The sequence below is a fragment of the Acomys russatus genome, chromosome 12, assembly GCF_903995435.1.
Source record: "Acomys russatus chromosome 12, mAcoRus1.1, whole genome shotgun sequence".
NCBI lineage: Eukaryota > Metazoa > Chordata > Mammalia > Rodentia > Muridae > Acomys > Acomys russatus.
The window spans coordinates 42104202-42120224 of NC_067148.1; the positions used below are offsets into that span (position 1 = coordinate 42104202).

Below are 16023 nucleotides of genomic sequence, written 5' to 3' on the forward strand. Positions count from 1 at the left end.
GGATGAAGGGTCCTTCCAGCTCACGCTTGGACAGTCCATCATGGTGAGAAGTCAAGGCAGCAGGAGGTTGAAGCAGCTGGTCACATGACTTCTACAGTCAGGAGATACTCTGCTTAGCCTACTCTCTCCATTTTACCCACTCCAGGGTGTTGGCCCAGGAAGGTCCCATCCACAAGTAACCCAGATGATAAATTCCCTCTCACATGATTGCCTGCGACCCACCTCCAGGTGATTCAGATCCTGTCTTTGCCTGTTTTGAGACTTGGGGGAAAGCTACCTGAGAGCTGTCTTGAGTTAGGTAAACTTCCTTCTGGCTGCTAATAAGGACAGAGCTCACATTCTGATAACATAGTGACAGTTGGGGCTCACAGGCCCGAGAATATTTCCTTACTTATATTATGGACATTGGCTATTAGAAATGGCTTTTGTTTATCATACTTAGGGCTTGTCTTTAGTTATATGCTATATAGGAATGCAAGCTCCAAGCACTGAGGTCTGCTTTCCTGTTCCAACTCCGTTACTGGGGGAAGCCTGAGAGAGAGGTGGCAGAGTGAGAGGCTCGTTGTCCAGGGCAGAACTGAAGAGCCACGGCAAATTGAGCCACATGGGCTCTTTCTAAAATGCTTCCAACACTACCATGTGTCCAGTTCTAAGACCTGTCGCTACATTTTGCTGGGAATAATTCCTGCCGTGTGTGTGGTGTGTGTGTGTGTGTGTGTGTGTGTGTGTGTGTTTGTGTGTGTTTGTGTAATGGGGACTGTGGCTCTTCATCACTTCTGCATGCAGTCTTTTCTCCGGTTCAGCACTGTTAGAACAGTGTGAAGCCACTGTTGTGAGTTAGAGTGCATTGACTGAGTCGTACACTGTTTGTGTTATGCCAGTGTTCTGTATCCTTCAGATGCTTGCTTTCTGCCACCACAAGACCTTTCAGGGTTGTCTTGCGTATCCTTTGCTCCAACGAGTTGTTTTCTTTTCTAGGAGAGTAGCATTTAGAAAGCCACGTGGGGCACTCACTGCTGTTCAGTGTCTGAGGCTCTCCTAAGCTGCAGCTAGGAACTGGGCGTCTGTTGGGCTACGTGCCCTGTGTTTGTTCGATGGTTACAGTTGGTGCTTGTGTCCTCGTATGTTCCTGACAGTGCTTTGTATGTCTGTTCTTTCTGTGTACATGGTTCACACTTGCCTTCTATCTCTCCAGTTGTAGTCTGTACACAGGCCATTGTAGCTTTCAAACCATCGATCGTCTTCGGAGAACACTAATTGGTATACAGCCTTTGAAAGTACTTTGGTTGTTTGATCTTTCTTTAGCCTTTCAAAATGTAACTTCTTTTTCAGAAGACTTTCTGAACTGACATAGAATAGTGTCTCTTGTTCTCTTGTATAACTATGCATTAATGTATTTTTTTATATGGTCAAGCATTCATTTGGTTTCTTTGAGGTTTTGTTCCTTTGAGACAGTCTTACTAGCCTGGAACTTACTATGTAAAATAGGCTGGTCATGAACTCAGGAAGATCTACCTGCTTCTGCCTCTTGAGGTCTGGGATTAAAGGCACATGCTGCCACATAAGCATTTGTAAGTGTGTGTGTGTGTGTGTGTGTGTGTGTGTGTGTGTGTGTGTGTGTGTGTGTGTAGGGTCCCTTCCATTACATGTGTGGAATTTCACTTTGTCATTTATAGTAGGTCTAGATAGAGCTGACTTTTCTCTTGTTCAGCTCCAGGGTTTTAGGACATTTGTTTTCATGTCTAGATCATTAAGATGTCAGCTCTCTGGTCATATTTCCATATCTCCCCATATCTCCTGTCCGCCCCTAGCCAGTGCCTGTCTCCTGTCTGGGAGCTCTTCCCAGTCTGTCTCTGCTCTCTGCCAAGTATTTAGCTGATAAAGAGTGGGCTGGACCATGAACAGCGGGGCCCGTGATTCCTCCCTTTGACTTAGTTACTTTCCAGCTCTTGAGTTGTCCCCGTGATGCTCAGCAATTCATTCTCTGTTGAATGAACAGTTTACTTCTTGAGGGGTCATGATGTTCCCTTGGGTGCATTTGAGGGAGTAAAGCTCTAAGCTGCTTGCAAGCCCTGAGCGTTTGAGATTGAACAGCAGCTCCCTTGAGGGGCTTGACGAACTGATGCTTGAAGCTGAGTGCCCCCAAGATGCCGTTTGCTAAGTCCCTATCCAACAGCTGTGCTTTAGAGCTGATGACCCATAGTGACAGTGGCCAGAGTCTGGCCTCCTGTGCAGAGCAGCAAACTCAAAACAGTTGGTACTCTTGCCACCTGTACTTGAAGATGTGCCCTTGTTTGCTTGCGTCCTGTCCTCTGGCTACTGTTGGCTGTCGCTGGTGTTAGCTGCATGTGTTGTACCTTACCGCATTTTCCTCGTGGCTCTTGTTGCGTTTGGGGGCTGCTGCTATTGTTGGGTTTATAGCCCCATGGGTGTATTTCACACTCTTCTCCAGGACTACAGTCACATGTTAGGCCACTTGAAGCCAGGCCACAGTTCTCTGCTGTTTTTTTCTTTTCTTTTTTAACAGCCCTGTTGTGGATGCAGCGGTCACAGGGAGCCATGTGCCGTGGCTCACTTGCTGTCAAGCTCTGTCAGGTTGCACCGGAACAGAACAGCGGTTCTGTTCTTGCTGATGCCTGAGGCAGCCCTGCTCTGCTGCTCTGTGTACCCTTTGTTTCCTTTCTACGCTGGTGGGAACCTAACGGTTCCAGACTTGTGTGAGCTCTGATTCTTTTCCTCACCTCTACACACAAGTGTGAAGCCTGCACTCTGGCTCTCTCTCGGCTGTGTCCTCAGAGCAGTCTCCTTTCTGTTACTTAGATTGGTTCCCTAGACTCTGGCTTTCCTCTCCCTAAGGTGGTCTGGAAACTCAGTAGGCAGTCCCAGGCTGCGCTGATTTTCTATTCTCGGGGTTCCCTGCACTGTCCTCTGCAGCAATTGCTGAGGTGTAGTTACTTTGCAGTGTACAAGTGAGAACTGTGTCCATGAAAGATGTAGTATCAACCCATAAACTGTCTTACTTTCTCCATTAATGCCGCCATTTAGCCTCGCCGCCTCCTGCGGACAGTGATTACCAATCAGAAGTGTGAGAAAAATCTCAGACTTGAAGGGGCCAGCCTGACGTCAGAGGGCATCCCCACTAGGGCCGGGGCATCAGAGTTGCCTCCTGTGTGTGTGAATTGGGAGAGACTCATGGCAATTAGCCAGGGTGCTCAACTGCAGACATGCCGAAGAGAGCTGCCCTCCAGATTCCTTTCTGTTCCTTAGTCCCATGTCTGTCGGTAAGAGGAGGCTGGCCTCCTGTGAGGTCTTCATAAGGTTCACAACGAAGGGCCAGCCAAGCCAAAAGAACGAGTTCCTTTTCCATGTCCCCTTACTTGAGGACATTTGAGGCCCCCTAGACAGGTATACAGATCCCAGATGTCTGTGTTCAGGATGAACACCAGCTTGCTGTTAAGGGTCCTGAGCACTCGGCCAGAAGGTGGCAGCAGCCCCTAGCCTTGTTCCCTTTCTTCTGAGGAATGTTGGTCACCTGGCAGCATTGTAAGATGGCCCAGCCCTGAGTGAAGCCTCTGCCTTTGCGTGGAGCCAGACGATAACCTATCTGCTCAGGCTCAGGGTGTCGTCCAGCTACCGGAGACGCCTTGAGAGTGCTGACCGGTTCAGTTAGTCTGAGCTGCTACCTCCATGACTCTAGATCAGGCCCTATCCTGTAGCCTGCATCTGCCCCAGGTTTCCCAGCATGCCAGTGTTACACTGCCTTTCTTGCCCATAATAACACACCCAAGACTCCCACTACTGGTCCATTCTGTGTGCAGTCGTGGCTAGTAGCCAACCCCAACGGAAGTCTGTTGTCACCTTTCTACCTAGTCCTTTTTTCCCTAAGTTCAGTATTTATTTATGGATTACCACCTGCTGATAAGCGCACCTTTGTCCCTCCAAGGAGCCGGGTTCCCACTGGCCATCTTTCCTGGTGGCGCGCCACTCCTTGTTTGTCCTGCGGGCATTGGCAGGGCTGGTTTTGTCCCCACCACTCCAGCACCCCATAGAAAAGGAGATGGGACAACTGGCTGTTTGCAGAGCAGACCACTGGATAGCTGCGGAACCCAGCCCTCCAAGCGAGGTGCCGGGTCTGCGGACCTGGAGACCTTCCAAACCCATTTGCCCCGCAGACATTCCAGGAGGCTCCCCTCTAGTCCCAGCAGCGCTCCAGCCTCAGGTGCCGCCCGCCAGCTTCCGCCCTCGACAGCCGCGGGCGCGTAGGAGCTGCAGTGGGCCGGGCGCGGCCTCTCTCGCTAGCTCCCGCCCCCGGCGCGTCTCCAGCGGGCGCAGAGCTCGGCAAGGCGCTGGGACGGCGGGGCTCTGCTTGCCATGGCCCTGGGCCTGCGGGGCCTCCCGCGGCGCGGCCTCTGGCTGCTGCTGGGTGAGTAGCCCCGGGCTGCAGCGCTGGTGGTGACCTGGGGCCGGGAGGGCAACACCTGAACGCACCTTGACCTTACTCAGGGCGTGGGCTCCGCCAGGACAGCTGAGTGGTGATGCAGGGGCTGCTCCACCTACCGAGGACACGGAGACTAGGTGGCGTGGGCATATCACCCAGCTGGTCTTCCGAAGGCACCAGCAACTTTTGACCAAACAACGGGGTAGCTTCCTTTCTGGGACTGATGGGGCGCAGGGATCCCCTGCCTACACTTCAAATTCTCCAAACTGATGCAAGCTCCCTGAGCCAGCAGTAGTTTAGGGATGTGCTCGACTTCAACCAGAGCCAGATTAAGAATCTGGACACTAGGTACAACTGGAAACCTGTCACCTACAGCGGTTGCTTGTTGAGTCCATGATTTCCATGGAGGTTTTGTTGTTGGCTTGTTAACTTCCCACTTGCGGCTGATAAAATTAGAGGCGGCCGACTTGCTGGGGTTTTTGTTTTAGAGCGATCATGAACTGCAATGTAGGGGTGACCAACAAGAAACTGCCCATTTCAGTTCCCTTGTGTGTAAACTGCTTAGAATTCGGTCAGGACCCTGGGCTGCCACATCTGTTGGATATAATTCAGGTACACAGCTACCTTTTAATGAAAGCAAAACAGTCGGTCCAGTGTCCCTGGAAAGGCCTGTGGCTTAATGGTTCTTGTGGTGTTTTCCCACACCCATGGTGTTGGCCAGAGACACCTGCTACACAGGCTCTGGTGCTAGTAAAGGCTAGCCACTGGCACTGTTTATTGCCAAGGAAACAGCTTGGGGCAGTGTGGCCTGTCTGCAGTGACTGGGCAGGAACAGCACCCAGAGACCTTCCATTTGTGGCGCAGATCTCACCAAGGGGTGCCAGGTCTGCATTAAAGAAAAAAATAAATCTCGCTCTGTGCAATGGAATCTGAAGGTGGACCTTCCTCCATATATGTGTTAGCTAAACTCAAATGAAAATCAAACCCCTTAGAATAATATTGTTTTAAGATCCTTTTGGCTTGATGTGGATTTTTAGCTTCAGTTTCCTAAGAAATAAATGTCTCTGTATTAGCAAGACAGGGAGCTGGTTGGGCAATTTTTTTTTTTTTTAAGAATAAGCAAATAAAGGTTCTTTATTAGTGCACCAGAGTCTGTACCCTGGACGGCTGTGTAAATAGAACACTATGTCTGACCACACGTGAGGACCTCCTGTGTTTACCAGGAAAAGGGTTCCACTAGCTGTCCAGTGTCCTGTGCTCTTGACGTAGCCCTGAGCGGTCTGGCTGATGTTATGTCTTGGGAGAACAAACAGGACTTTATGAGGTTATCGGTGAATTAATGTCTTCGGAGGCCAGCTGGGATGAGCAGAGCTCGCTGAGCTCACTCCGTTCTTCCTGAGCCTTGCTACTGGCCAGATCTCCTTGGTGATAGACTTTGATATCCTGCAAGGCTGTGTGGAAGGGTTTTTGTTTTTCCTTAAAAGTATGCTAATCTGCAGGACTGAGATCTTAATCTGGGACGGATTTTTATAAACAAGCTGGTTCTTTTCTTATTCAATCTGCTGGCTTTTTTTTTTTTTTAGTTATCAAAATCTTAGCAGATGAATCTTTTCCTTTCCCCCTCGGACTACCCTGTGTGTGTTGTTGTGTTTGTAAAACATCTCCTATGAGGCCACGTCAGAAAAGAGGAGCTGTGGTCACAAGGCAGACCGGCTTGGACAATGCTGGTAAATGCTTTGCAAAGCTCCTGGTTTTGCAAACTTCACTTGTGAGCATGCCAGTGGGTCAGCTCCTGGATCTTCTGTGCTGGGGAAGGCATGTCTATCATGCTAGAAGGTGGGGGCGGGGTTGGAAGTCAGGAGAACTTGTTGAACTATATATAAACTTCAAGTGAAATGAGTGCCCCAGGAAGTCAGTATGTGGCTGCAGCGCTGTTTCTATCTGGATGTAGTTCTAGCCATGGAGTCTAGATCTGTGACTATTGAATCACTGTGTCTGTTTGGTTATCACCATGAGCTTGGAGGTAGAGTGGGATCCTTGGGTGTTTGTCCTACTTTCTTGAATGCATGCTGGGTCTGCATTCGGACTGTCATTCCAGCCCAGGGCTGCAGAACAGTGTTTCTATCCATGCTGGCTGCAGCGAGCTCTAACATAGAGAAACGTTTTAGACGCAAGTCTTACTTGGAGCCAACAGCTCATTGGAAAGGTCTCCTGTGATTTCCCCACACATACCCTAGGATGAACCAGTTTCATAGTTTCTGATCAATCTTAAACTGGCATCTGGTAGAGTGTGTGACGTGGGTACCACATGTGGTATGAGTTCCAGTGAAAAGGCCAAGACAGGGAGTGGCTCCCTAGAGGCTCACCCTCTGGTGCTCCTCCCTCAGACCCACAGCCCTTCCTTTCTGAGATTCTCCCCACCCTCACCCCCACCCCGAGACAGGGTTTCTCTGTGTAGCCTTGGCTGTCCTGGACTCACTTTGTAGACCAAGCTGTGTTATGACCAAATTTCTTCCCAAATAGACCACCCAAGAGCCAAGCCTAAATGTAATGGCAAGGAAGTCTTTATTGCAAGTTTGAACCCGGGCCACCCTCTAAGCACTGACACAGCAGATGCAGGGAAACAGCCTTGAGTCTCAATTGAGAGGGGTTTTTGGTAGGTTTTAGACAAAGAAATGGGTTTTACAGTATATGATTGGATGGCATTTGGGCAGAAAAACTGCAAGCAGGGAGTTACAAGCCTTGGTGTTTCGTGGTTGGGTAATAGGTGTAGGGGCAAGTTGACCTATAGAAAAGATTGGTTGATGCAGTCATGGGGGTGTTAAGAACTTTGGTCTGGCTTCTCCTAATTGGTTGTTGCTATGTGCCAGACCACCTGTTGGCACATATTTGGACTTTCCCAAGGTGAACTGATTGTGTTGCTAGGGAATATTTTTCTTTCTTTCTTTCTTTCTTTCTTTCTTTTATTTTTTATTTTTTATTTTATTTTTATTTTTATTTTTTCGGTTTTTCGAGACAGGATTTATCTATGTAACCTTGGCTGTCCTGGACTCACTGTGTAGACCAGGCTGGCCTCAAACTCACAGCAATCCACCTGCCTCTGTGTCCCGAGTGCTGGGATTAAAGGCGTGAGCTACTGCACCTGGCTAATATTTTTCTGTTTAGATTAGTTTGTGGTTTTTCTGGAATCTGAGTTCAGCCCTTGCCTAGGTTTAACACAAAATGGAATTTCTTTTTCAAAATGGAGTTTGTCTGGTCCTTTCAGCTGGCCCTGAACTCACAGAGATCTGCCTGCCTCTGCCTCCAGAGTGCAGGGATTAAAGGCGTGCGCCACCATGCCCGGCTCCTTTCTGAGATTCTATGTGTCCTGCTGGGTTGGACTCTCAGTGGGACACTGGCCAAGGCCTAGCCACTTGGATGGTCACAGTCTGGACAGTCAGTTTTCTTCTGGGGCCCCTGAGAAGGTGAGTCTGTGTTCAGGCTGATCTGAGTAGCAGTTGCCAGTGTGCAGCCTGCAGGCCACAGGCTTCTCATTCCGGAGTGAGAGAAACAGATGTGCTCCTCATACCTTTTAAGCTCCAGTAGGAATCCACCCCAGGAACCCGTCAAGTTTGAGCCAAGAGTCTGACCTTCTATGTGTCCCATGGCTCAGAGGTCAAACAGTGTCACACAAAGAATGGCTAGAAGCTTGGGCGCTGCTAGCTCCTTAGCTGTGCCCTACAGCACCTGACCTGCCCCACTCCTGTGACAAATGCCCCTGATGCCAAGGTAGGGAGAGAGTGCCCCATTTTGACTATGCACTTGCCCCTCTGCCCTCACCTCTGTATCTGCTACAACCAGCCACATGGTCAAAGTGTGTTGGTTTTTTTTAAAACCGGGAGCATGGCAGCCCACACCTGTAATCCCAGCACCCAGGAGGCTAAGAGAGAGGATTACAAAACAGTCAGCTTGGACTGCATGGCACTTAGCAAGACCTTGTCTCCAAAAAAAAAAACAAAAACCAATCAAAATGTATGAACTACAAAAACACTGCAGAACCAGGGAGATGGTTCAGTGGGCTAAGCATGGCTACACAACAGGACCTAAGCTTGAATTCCCATAGCCCACATAAAAGCCAGCCACATAGCTAAAAGGTCTGGCATCTGAGTGCTCCTAAGGGGAGGAGGGAGGAGAGACACCGGAGTCTAGAAGCTCTCAGACATGCTAGTCTGGTGGATGCGGCAGAAAAGCGTGGCAAGAGGACCGCGCCTCAATCCAAGGTTGTCCTCTATCTCCACACCATTGCATACACACACACACACCACTGCAACTAGCGTGCAGATTGAAAACATATAGTCTCACAATTATCCCCATGGCATTTACACTGCATTATGCATTCTATGCCACTTCAAGATTACAAAGACGGTAGCTGACCAGTGTGTGGTTCGTATGTAAACACTATTTCGTTTTCCATGAAGGGCTTTGTGCATCTGTGAAGCTGAGTGTCAGCTAGTTCCTAAAACTAGTGTCTGTGAAGCCCAGGGGGTGACTAGATGCAAATGTGTGTAGCAGGCTATGAAGAGGAGACCTGGTGAGCGCAGCTGGGGCATTGGGAGAGCTCTGAGGAGCTTGAGCACAGAAGGGCCACGCAGAGACCCTGGTCTTAGAGTGACGCTAGACTTTGTTGAGCCTCCGAGGCTATACTTTAGAAAGATCAGATCCCATGGCACTTAGAGGACAATGGGAACTTGAAGGAAATGTATGCTGACTGGGCCTTGTCTTATAATGCCTTGGATGCTAGGTAGTGCACACCTTTAATGCCAGCACTCGGGAGGCAGAGGCAGGTGGGTCTCTGAGAGTGCGAGGCCAGCCTGGTCTACAGAGTGAGTCCTGGACAGCCAAGGTTACACAGAGAAACCTTGTTTCAAGAAACAAAACAAAAGAGCCCTGGGCTACACTAGCATGGGCTGGTGGCCTACGGGTGCTGGCCAGACTTGGGTGGTGAAGGACCCCGGGGTAAACTGGAATTTCAGACAAGTACTTCAGTATACGCATGTATTGTGCAATATTTGGGGGCTTCCTCATATTTTTGGTTTTTGGTTTTGTTTCTTTGAAACAGGGTCTCTCTGTGTAGCCCTGGCTGTCCTGAACTCACTTTGCAGACCAGGCTGGCCTCGAACTCACAGTGATCTACCTGCCTCTGCCTCCCAAGTGCTGGGATTACAGGCATGTGCCACCACCGCCAGGCTCTTCCTCATACTTTTAATATTCTCTTAAATTGGAATTGAGTAGGGAATCTTGTCTTTGTGTGTGTGTGTGTGTGTGTGTGTGTGTGTGTGTGTGTGTGTGTGTGCTGAATGTGACAGTTTATCTATGCAGCCTGGAGGCAGGTGCCCTTAGAAAATAGGGCCATAGCTGGTAGGCCATAGCTGTGTAAAGCAAAGTTTCACAAAAAGGAGGCCCAGCCAGGAAGACACTTAGGGCAGTAGCCTTGTCCAGGCCAGTGTCAAAGCATCAGGCAGAGGGAACAGCTGCAGAGAGTGGGTGGAGAAGGCCCTGTCTTTTGTACAAGCCTGGAGAGAGGAGGCCAGGTCCACTGAGTGAAGTGAAGGCTCCAGAGAAAAGAGTGGCCACAGGCTCTCCTGCCTCAGCAGCCATGGGAGGCTTGAGTGAGCACCTTGACAGGTCAGGAGGGATCAAAGTAGGTAACTGAGTCAGACATGGAAAGGGGTGATGCCCAATGTTGCAGTCCTCCCACCCCCACGTAAACCTTTAACTTGGACCTTAGCTTGTCAATGATTCTTTAGTGATGTCCAGTGGCTATACCTTTTGTGGGGGATGCTGATTTAATGGTAAGTGGCGCTGAACTTAAACATCAAAAAAGGCCGGGGTTGAGACCCTCCGCTCAAGAAACCATCCTTCTGTGGCATCTTCAGCTGAGGCTTCATGGAATGGCTCCTCCCTAAAGGTTCCTCTTTTGGAGTGTTCTTTGCTTTTTCTCTTCTGCTGCTACAAATGGAATGTGCTCCCTCAATTCCTTCCCAACTGACTGAGCCTGAGCTAAAACAAACAAACAAACAAACAAACAAACAACAAAAAAACAGCACTTTAAAAAAAATGTATTTATCCACTTGTATGTGTATGCATGTAGGCACATGTGTCAACTGGAGGTAGAGGGCAACTTGGAGGAAGGAGTTGATGCTCTCCTCCCACCGTGTAGGTCCCAGGAACAGAACTCAGGTCCTTGGGTTTGGTGGTAAGCACCTTTGCCTCCTGAGCCATGTCCTGAGGCCCAGTGGACATGGTGCATGCCCTGCGTGGTGTCTTCCTTCCCTTTGTGTTTCTTGTTTGAGCTCCTTTCCTAAGCTTTCCCAAAGAGGTCACGATGCCAGCAACAGCTAGGAATGGCCTCCCAGGCTTCAGGGCTTTTTGTTTTGTTGCCACAGGGAACTAGGGGCCTGGGCTCAGCCACTTTCCTCTGCTGTAGGCTGTGGCAGTAATTCTGCAAACCATCTGCCTTTCTGTCCTACATAGAAGAGGACAAAAGGATGAAGGATATACCCCGTCTCTCCACGGATGAAATGTCACATTAAGGAAGGACCGTTAACACGTACAGAGAAGCTTGCCCTGCTGGCCTGCTGAGAGTGACGACAGAGACAGCCACCAAGTGCCTTCTCTCTTCCTGGATGACCATGGCCCCTAAGGCCCCAGCTGCCCAAGGGGCTCCTGTTTCTTATTCATTATTCCTCTGTGGCTTTATCTCTCAGACTGAGGTTCCCTTCCTCATGAACCATGTCAGCACCTCCTCTGACCCTAGGTACCAAGGCAGGATGAGGCAGTTCCTGGAGGTCCAGGACTATGGCTGACTACCTTGGAGGGGTTTTCCACAGCTGTCTTGATGCTTGGGGTGGCGGGGGTGGGGGGGTGTGGTTGTATCTTTTTTGTAGTGACACCTGTTGATTTCCTAGGGATGTGTCCATTGCTCGCCCTTCCTCCATCATATTCTGCAGGTGGTTCCCGACTTAACCCTAATTTGACTCAGGGGTTTTTTGTTTTTTTTTTTTAACCCCAGTGATGTAGAAGCCACCGCCTCGGAGTAGAAACCATACTTCAGATTTCCAATTTGAACCCTTTGCTGCATTAGTGGTCTAGTCTCTCAGGCAGCAAGTATAGTCTCCAATCATCCCTCAGTCTCAGAGAAACTGACCCTGGATAGGGTACCCTGGCATAAACACCATGACCAAAGCAACGTGGTGAGTAATAGGTGTATTTCATCTTACAGCCTGTAGTCCAATCCATCATCGAGGGAAGTCAGGACAGGAACTGACTCGGGAGACAGCGAGTAATGCTGCTTACCATTGCTCTCCATGCCTTGCTCAGCCTGTTTTCTTACGGCTCTCAGGACCACCAAGCCAGGGATGCCATTGCTGGCACTAAGCTGGCACTTCTAAATCAAGAATGCATCAAGAATCAAGAAAATGCCCCCACAGGCTTGTCCACAGGTGAATCTGCTGGGGAGCATTTTCTCAATTAAGGTTCTCTCTTCTCAAGTGACTCTAACTTGTGTCAAATTGGCATATAACTAGCCAGTATTGGGTCTGTGGGACGCGTAAGTAAAAAAGAGAGAACCACCGAAGTCTAAGTATACCACAAAGTGACTTTATTCATCTCAGGGGAGTGACTTCTAGCAAGGCAGGACAGCAACAGGGGTGGGAGCTGCTGTGGCCCCAAAAGGAGGGACTATATTTTGTTTTGTTTTGTTTTGTTTTGTTTTTTAAAGCAAAAAGCCACAACCAAGTGTTTAGGGGAAGATGAAGAGGATTAAATAAGCATTCAATCATTGCTTAAAGTAAACCTTCAGTCATTCTTTGAAGTGACAGCCCGGCCCCTTCTTGAGTAAAGGGCCTGTTCTAGGGAGTGATAATTTTGTGATAGCTGGGTGTTTACAAAGGCCATTTGGCCTTTCCTGCAATTAGGGGGAATCTAAAGGAAGGGAATGCCAGGAATCTAGGGCAAAGGACACTTGGAAGATGTCTTATTCCACCAAGCAACTCAGGGTGGGGCCCTTCACCACCACAGCTGACATTTCATCCCTGTCACAAAACAAAAAACCAAAAAAACAAACAAACAAAAAACCTGACAAAGCCAACCTAAAGAAGAAAGGACTTATTCGGGTACAGGCTTTGGAGGTTTTACTCTGTGGTCATTTGGTCATATCACCTCTGGGCAGTGGTGAGGCCCATGTGATAAAACACAGCTGTCCAGCTCATGGCAGAGGGGAAACCAAAGGGGGTGAAGAGGAAAGGGCCCAGGGACAGAATCTAGCCCCAAGGATCTGCTCCCTTCCAAGATGCCATTATCCCCAAGAGTGTAGTAAAACAGAATCCCTGACCCAAAAGCCTCACCTCAGCACTGCTGAGCTGGCCCTTCAGTGCCCATCATCAGGACATTCCATGTCCAAACTCTGGCACAGTGACACCTTTGTTCTCTATTCTATGACATTTTCTGGATAGCATGTCCTCATCGATAAAGCTACAAGTCCATTGCAGGCCCAGGAATGCTGTGTGAGCTGTTACTTCCTTAACCCCTTCCATACCCGTGGGTGTTTACCCTTCTTGGTCCAGTCTTGTGAGCTGGTGTTTTGTGGTGGTTGTTTTTGGTTTTGGTTTTTTGGTTTTTGGTTTTGGGCTTTTCAAGACAGGGTTTCCCTTGTAGTCCTGGCTGTCCAAGACTCACTTTGTAGACCAGGCTGGTCTCAAACTCACAGAGATCCACCTGCCTCTGCCTTCCAAGTGCGGTCTATGGCCATACCACCCAGAACGTGCCCAATCTCATCTGAGCTGGTGGTTTTTTTTTTTTTCTGTTGTTGTTGTTTTGTTTTGTTTTGTTTCAGGACCAGGACAGGCATTGCTTAGCACTCCTGGTGCCCTTCCCTCTGAAGAGTCAGCTTTAGAGATCGCCTGATCGATTTTCTTAGACCGTCTTATCCTCTGGGTGTGAGTGAGTGAGCTCGACACGTCCTCTGCTCAGCTGAATTCTGTGAGCTTTTGTCTGTCTTGTGTCTGCTGTTGTTATCTTCAGAATATTCTGTTTGTGGTTTTTAGTTCCCCTTTGACACAGAAGGCACTTGGAAAACAGTTTTTTAAACCCCTATTGATCAGGCTTTGGGGATCCCAGACAGTCATTACTTACTGGTTTTATTACACCATGCTTGGGGCAACAGATCTGCCATGGCCCCCCACTTGGAATGACCTTGAGGTGACTCCTTAGCCCTACACATTGACTTTTGTCAATGGCCGTGAACAGCTAGAATATAGCAGGTTTGTGTTGATTCCATCCCATTGATTAAAACTCCCAACCACTGGGAGCTTTAAAAACTGCTTTTCAAATGCCTTCTCTGTTAAAGAGGAAATAGGAACCACAAACAAAAAATTCCAAAGGTGCCAGCAGTGGGCACAAGATGGACAAAAACCTGAGAGAATTCAGCCAAGCAGAGGACTGATTGAGCATGCTCACTCCTACAAGTGGGTAAGGTATTCCTTATTTTTGCTTTAAAAACTTAGTCCTCTGTGTCCTTGCCCACTTCAGTTGCTGAGATCTGTGAGCTCTGTAGACCCCACACTTAGGAACTAGCCACTCTTCCTGTCACTAAACCTTGTGCACAGGAGACAGATGCGAGCTTTGCACATCTAAGCCCTGCCAGTCCCTGCAGCAGGAAGCCCAGAGCACCACCTTCTCTGCCCACACATTGCTTTTGACATTTTATTTTTAATTGTGCTTGTTTTAGTCACGGTTCTCTAGAGGAATGTAACAGAATGAATAAATACCGTGAAAGGGCTTGCTAGATTGACGAACACCACGTGGGTTGGGTAGCGCAGCAACGGCTGACTGCACACTGAAGAGGCTGAGAGCCTGACGGTCTGGTACGGAAGGCCTGAGAAATCCCTGGAGAGCCCCGGGGGCCTTCAGTCCACATCGGAAAGCCAGGGAAACTGGAGTTTGATGTCAGTGAAAGATGGCGGCAAGGGAGGCTGCAGCAGGGTAGATGCACATACCAGCAAGAAGGGAAAGCGGGCAAGTAAAGCAGTGACTTTTCCCTAGAATCTCTTTATATCTGGGCCACAGCTGGAAGGCTCCCACTCTGGAGGTCAGACTTTTCTCTCCTCAGTTAATCCTTTTCAAAAGAACCTCCACCCCCACCCCTAGACCTGCCTAGAAGCATATCTTTTAGTTGATTCCACATCCAACCCAAATTCCCTAAAGTACATCTGGAGTTCACTTTCATGAACATAAGTACATTCATGGAGTCTTCAGCCCAGAACCCCAGGATGACTAAAGCACTGTCCTCATTAAACACTAACCTCTAACCCCCTCTTCCTCTGTCTCCCAGCTACTGGCAGCCACTGCTCTACTTTCTACCTCTACGGTTTTAACTACAGTGGAACCTTATAGAATAGAATCATGTGCAATTTACCACTCAGCATCCATTCTCAAGATTCATCTAGATTATAGTGTGAGTCACACTCTCCTTCCTTTGGAAGGCCAAATAGAATCCCACTGTGTGGGCATACCACACCTTGGTTATTTCTCCATCTAAGGAAATGTGGGCCAGCATCTTGGTTCCTGCTAGTCACGTGTTGTGCAAATGCCTCTTTAAGTCCCTGCCTTTTTATTTATTTATTTATTTATTTTTTATATACTTGCTTAGAAGAGGGGTTGCTGCATCACATGGTAATTTTATCTTTGAATCTCTTAGGAGCCTCTGTGCTGTCTTCCACCACAGCCTCGCCACCCTACACTCTTGCCAGCAGTGCAGAGCCTCGTCCTCACCAGCAATTGCTATCTCCTGAAGGCACCATCCATTACTGTGTGGATGGAATCACACTCTGTTGGGGACCGTATTGTGATTTATCCCTTTGAAGTTCTTGATTGCTGGAACATTCCACTGCCGCCTATCTTTGGGAACGTTCTGGAGGCCTGTGGTGTTGCCTCTTCTTTGGATCTTTTTTAAAGGTTTTTTTAAATGCATTTTTAATTGAAATAGAATTACACTACTTTCCCCCTTCTCTTGTCCTCCCGCTCTCAACTTGACAGCCTTTTAAAATTATTGTTATATACGTGCGTGCACACAAGAGTGAATGCTTTGAATGCATGCATCGTCACATGTCATGTGTATGCACACACAGACAGACACAGAATAAAAAAGAGTAGGCATCCTTACCTCATCTGACATTGGAGGGAATACTCTCAGTCCCCTGTCTGCAGTTTTCTGTGTTCAGTCTACGATCTACTCCTGTGTTTAGTTTCCTCATGAGGCAACACTGAACTTTCTCAAAAGCCTTTTCTGCCTCTCCTGTGATGATGGGGTGATTTCGTGTTTCTATGTTGTGTTATATTTGTTGGTTTACATGTGCTGACCCAACCTTACATCCTGGGGTTAATTTAGTCATGGCACATACTCTTCTTAGTGTGTTCTTGAGTTCTATATGCAGGTATTTTATTGAGCATTTCCATGTCTATGCTCATCAGGGAAAGTGGACTATAGTTTTACTTTATCTTGAGCAGGCCTTGCTATGTAGCCCTTATTGGCCTGGAACTCCCAGAAA

General features: G+C 48.5%; 1 protein-coding gene across 1 annotated transcript in view; it reads left to right on the forward strand.

Annotated features, from left to right (window-relative positions):
• The first annotated feature begins 4267 nt into the window (after window positions 1-4267).
• Window positions 4268-16023, forward strand: part of Ramp1 (receptor activity modifying protein 1) — a 47059-nt gene continuing 35303 nt past the window's right edge. The window contains exon 1 of the mRNA XM_051154352.1: window positions 4268-4423. Within this exon, the coding sequence (XP_051010309.1) occupies window positions 4372-4423 (52 nt within the window). The 5' untranslated portion in view covers window positions 4268-4371. The remainder of the gene's footprint in view (window positions 4424-16023) is intronic.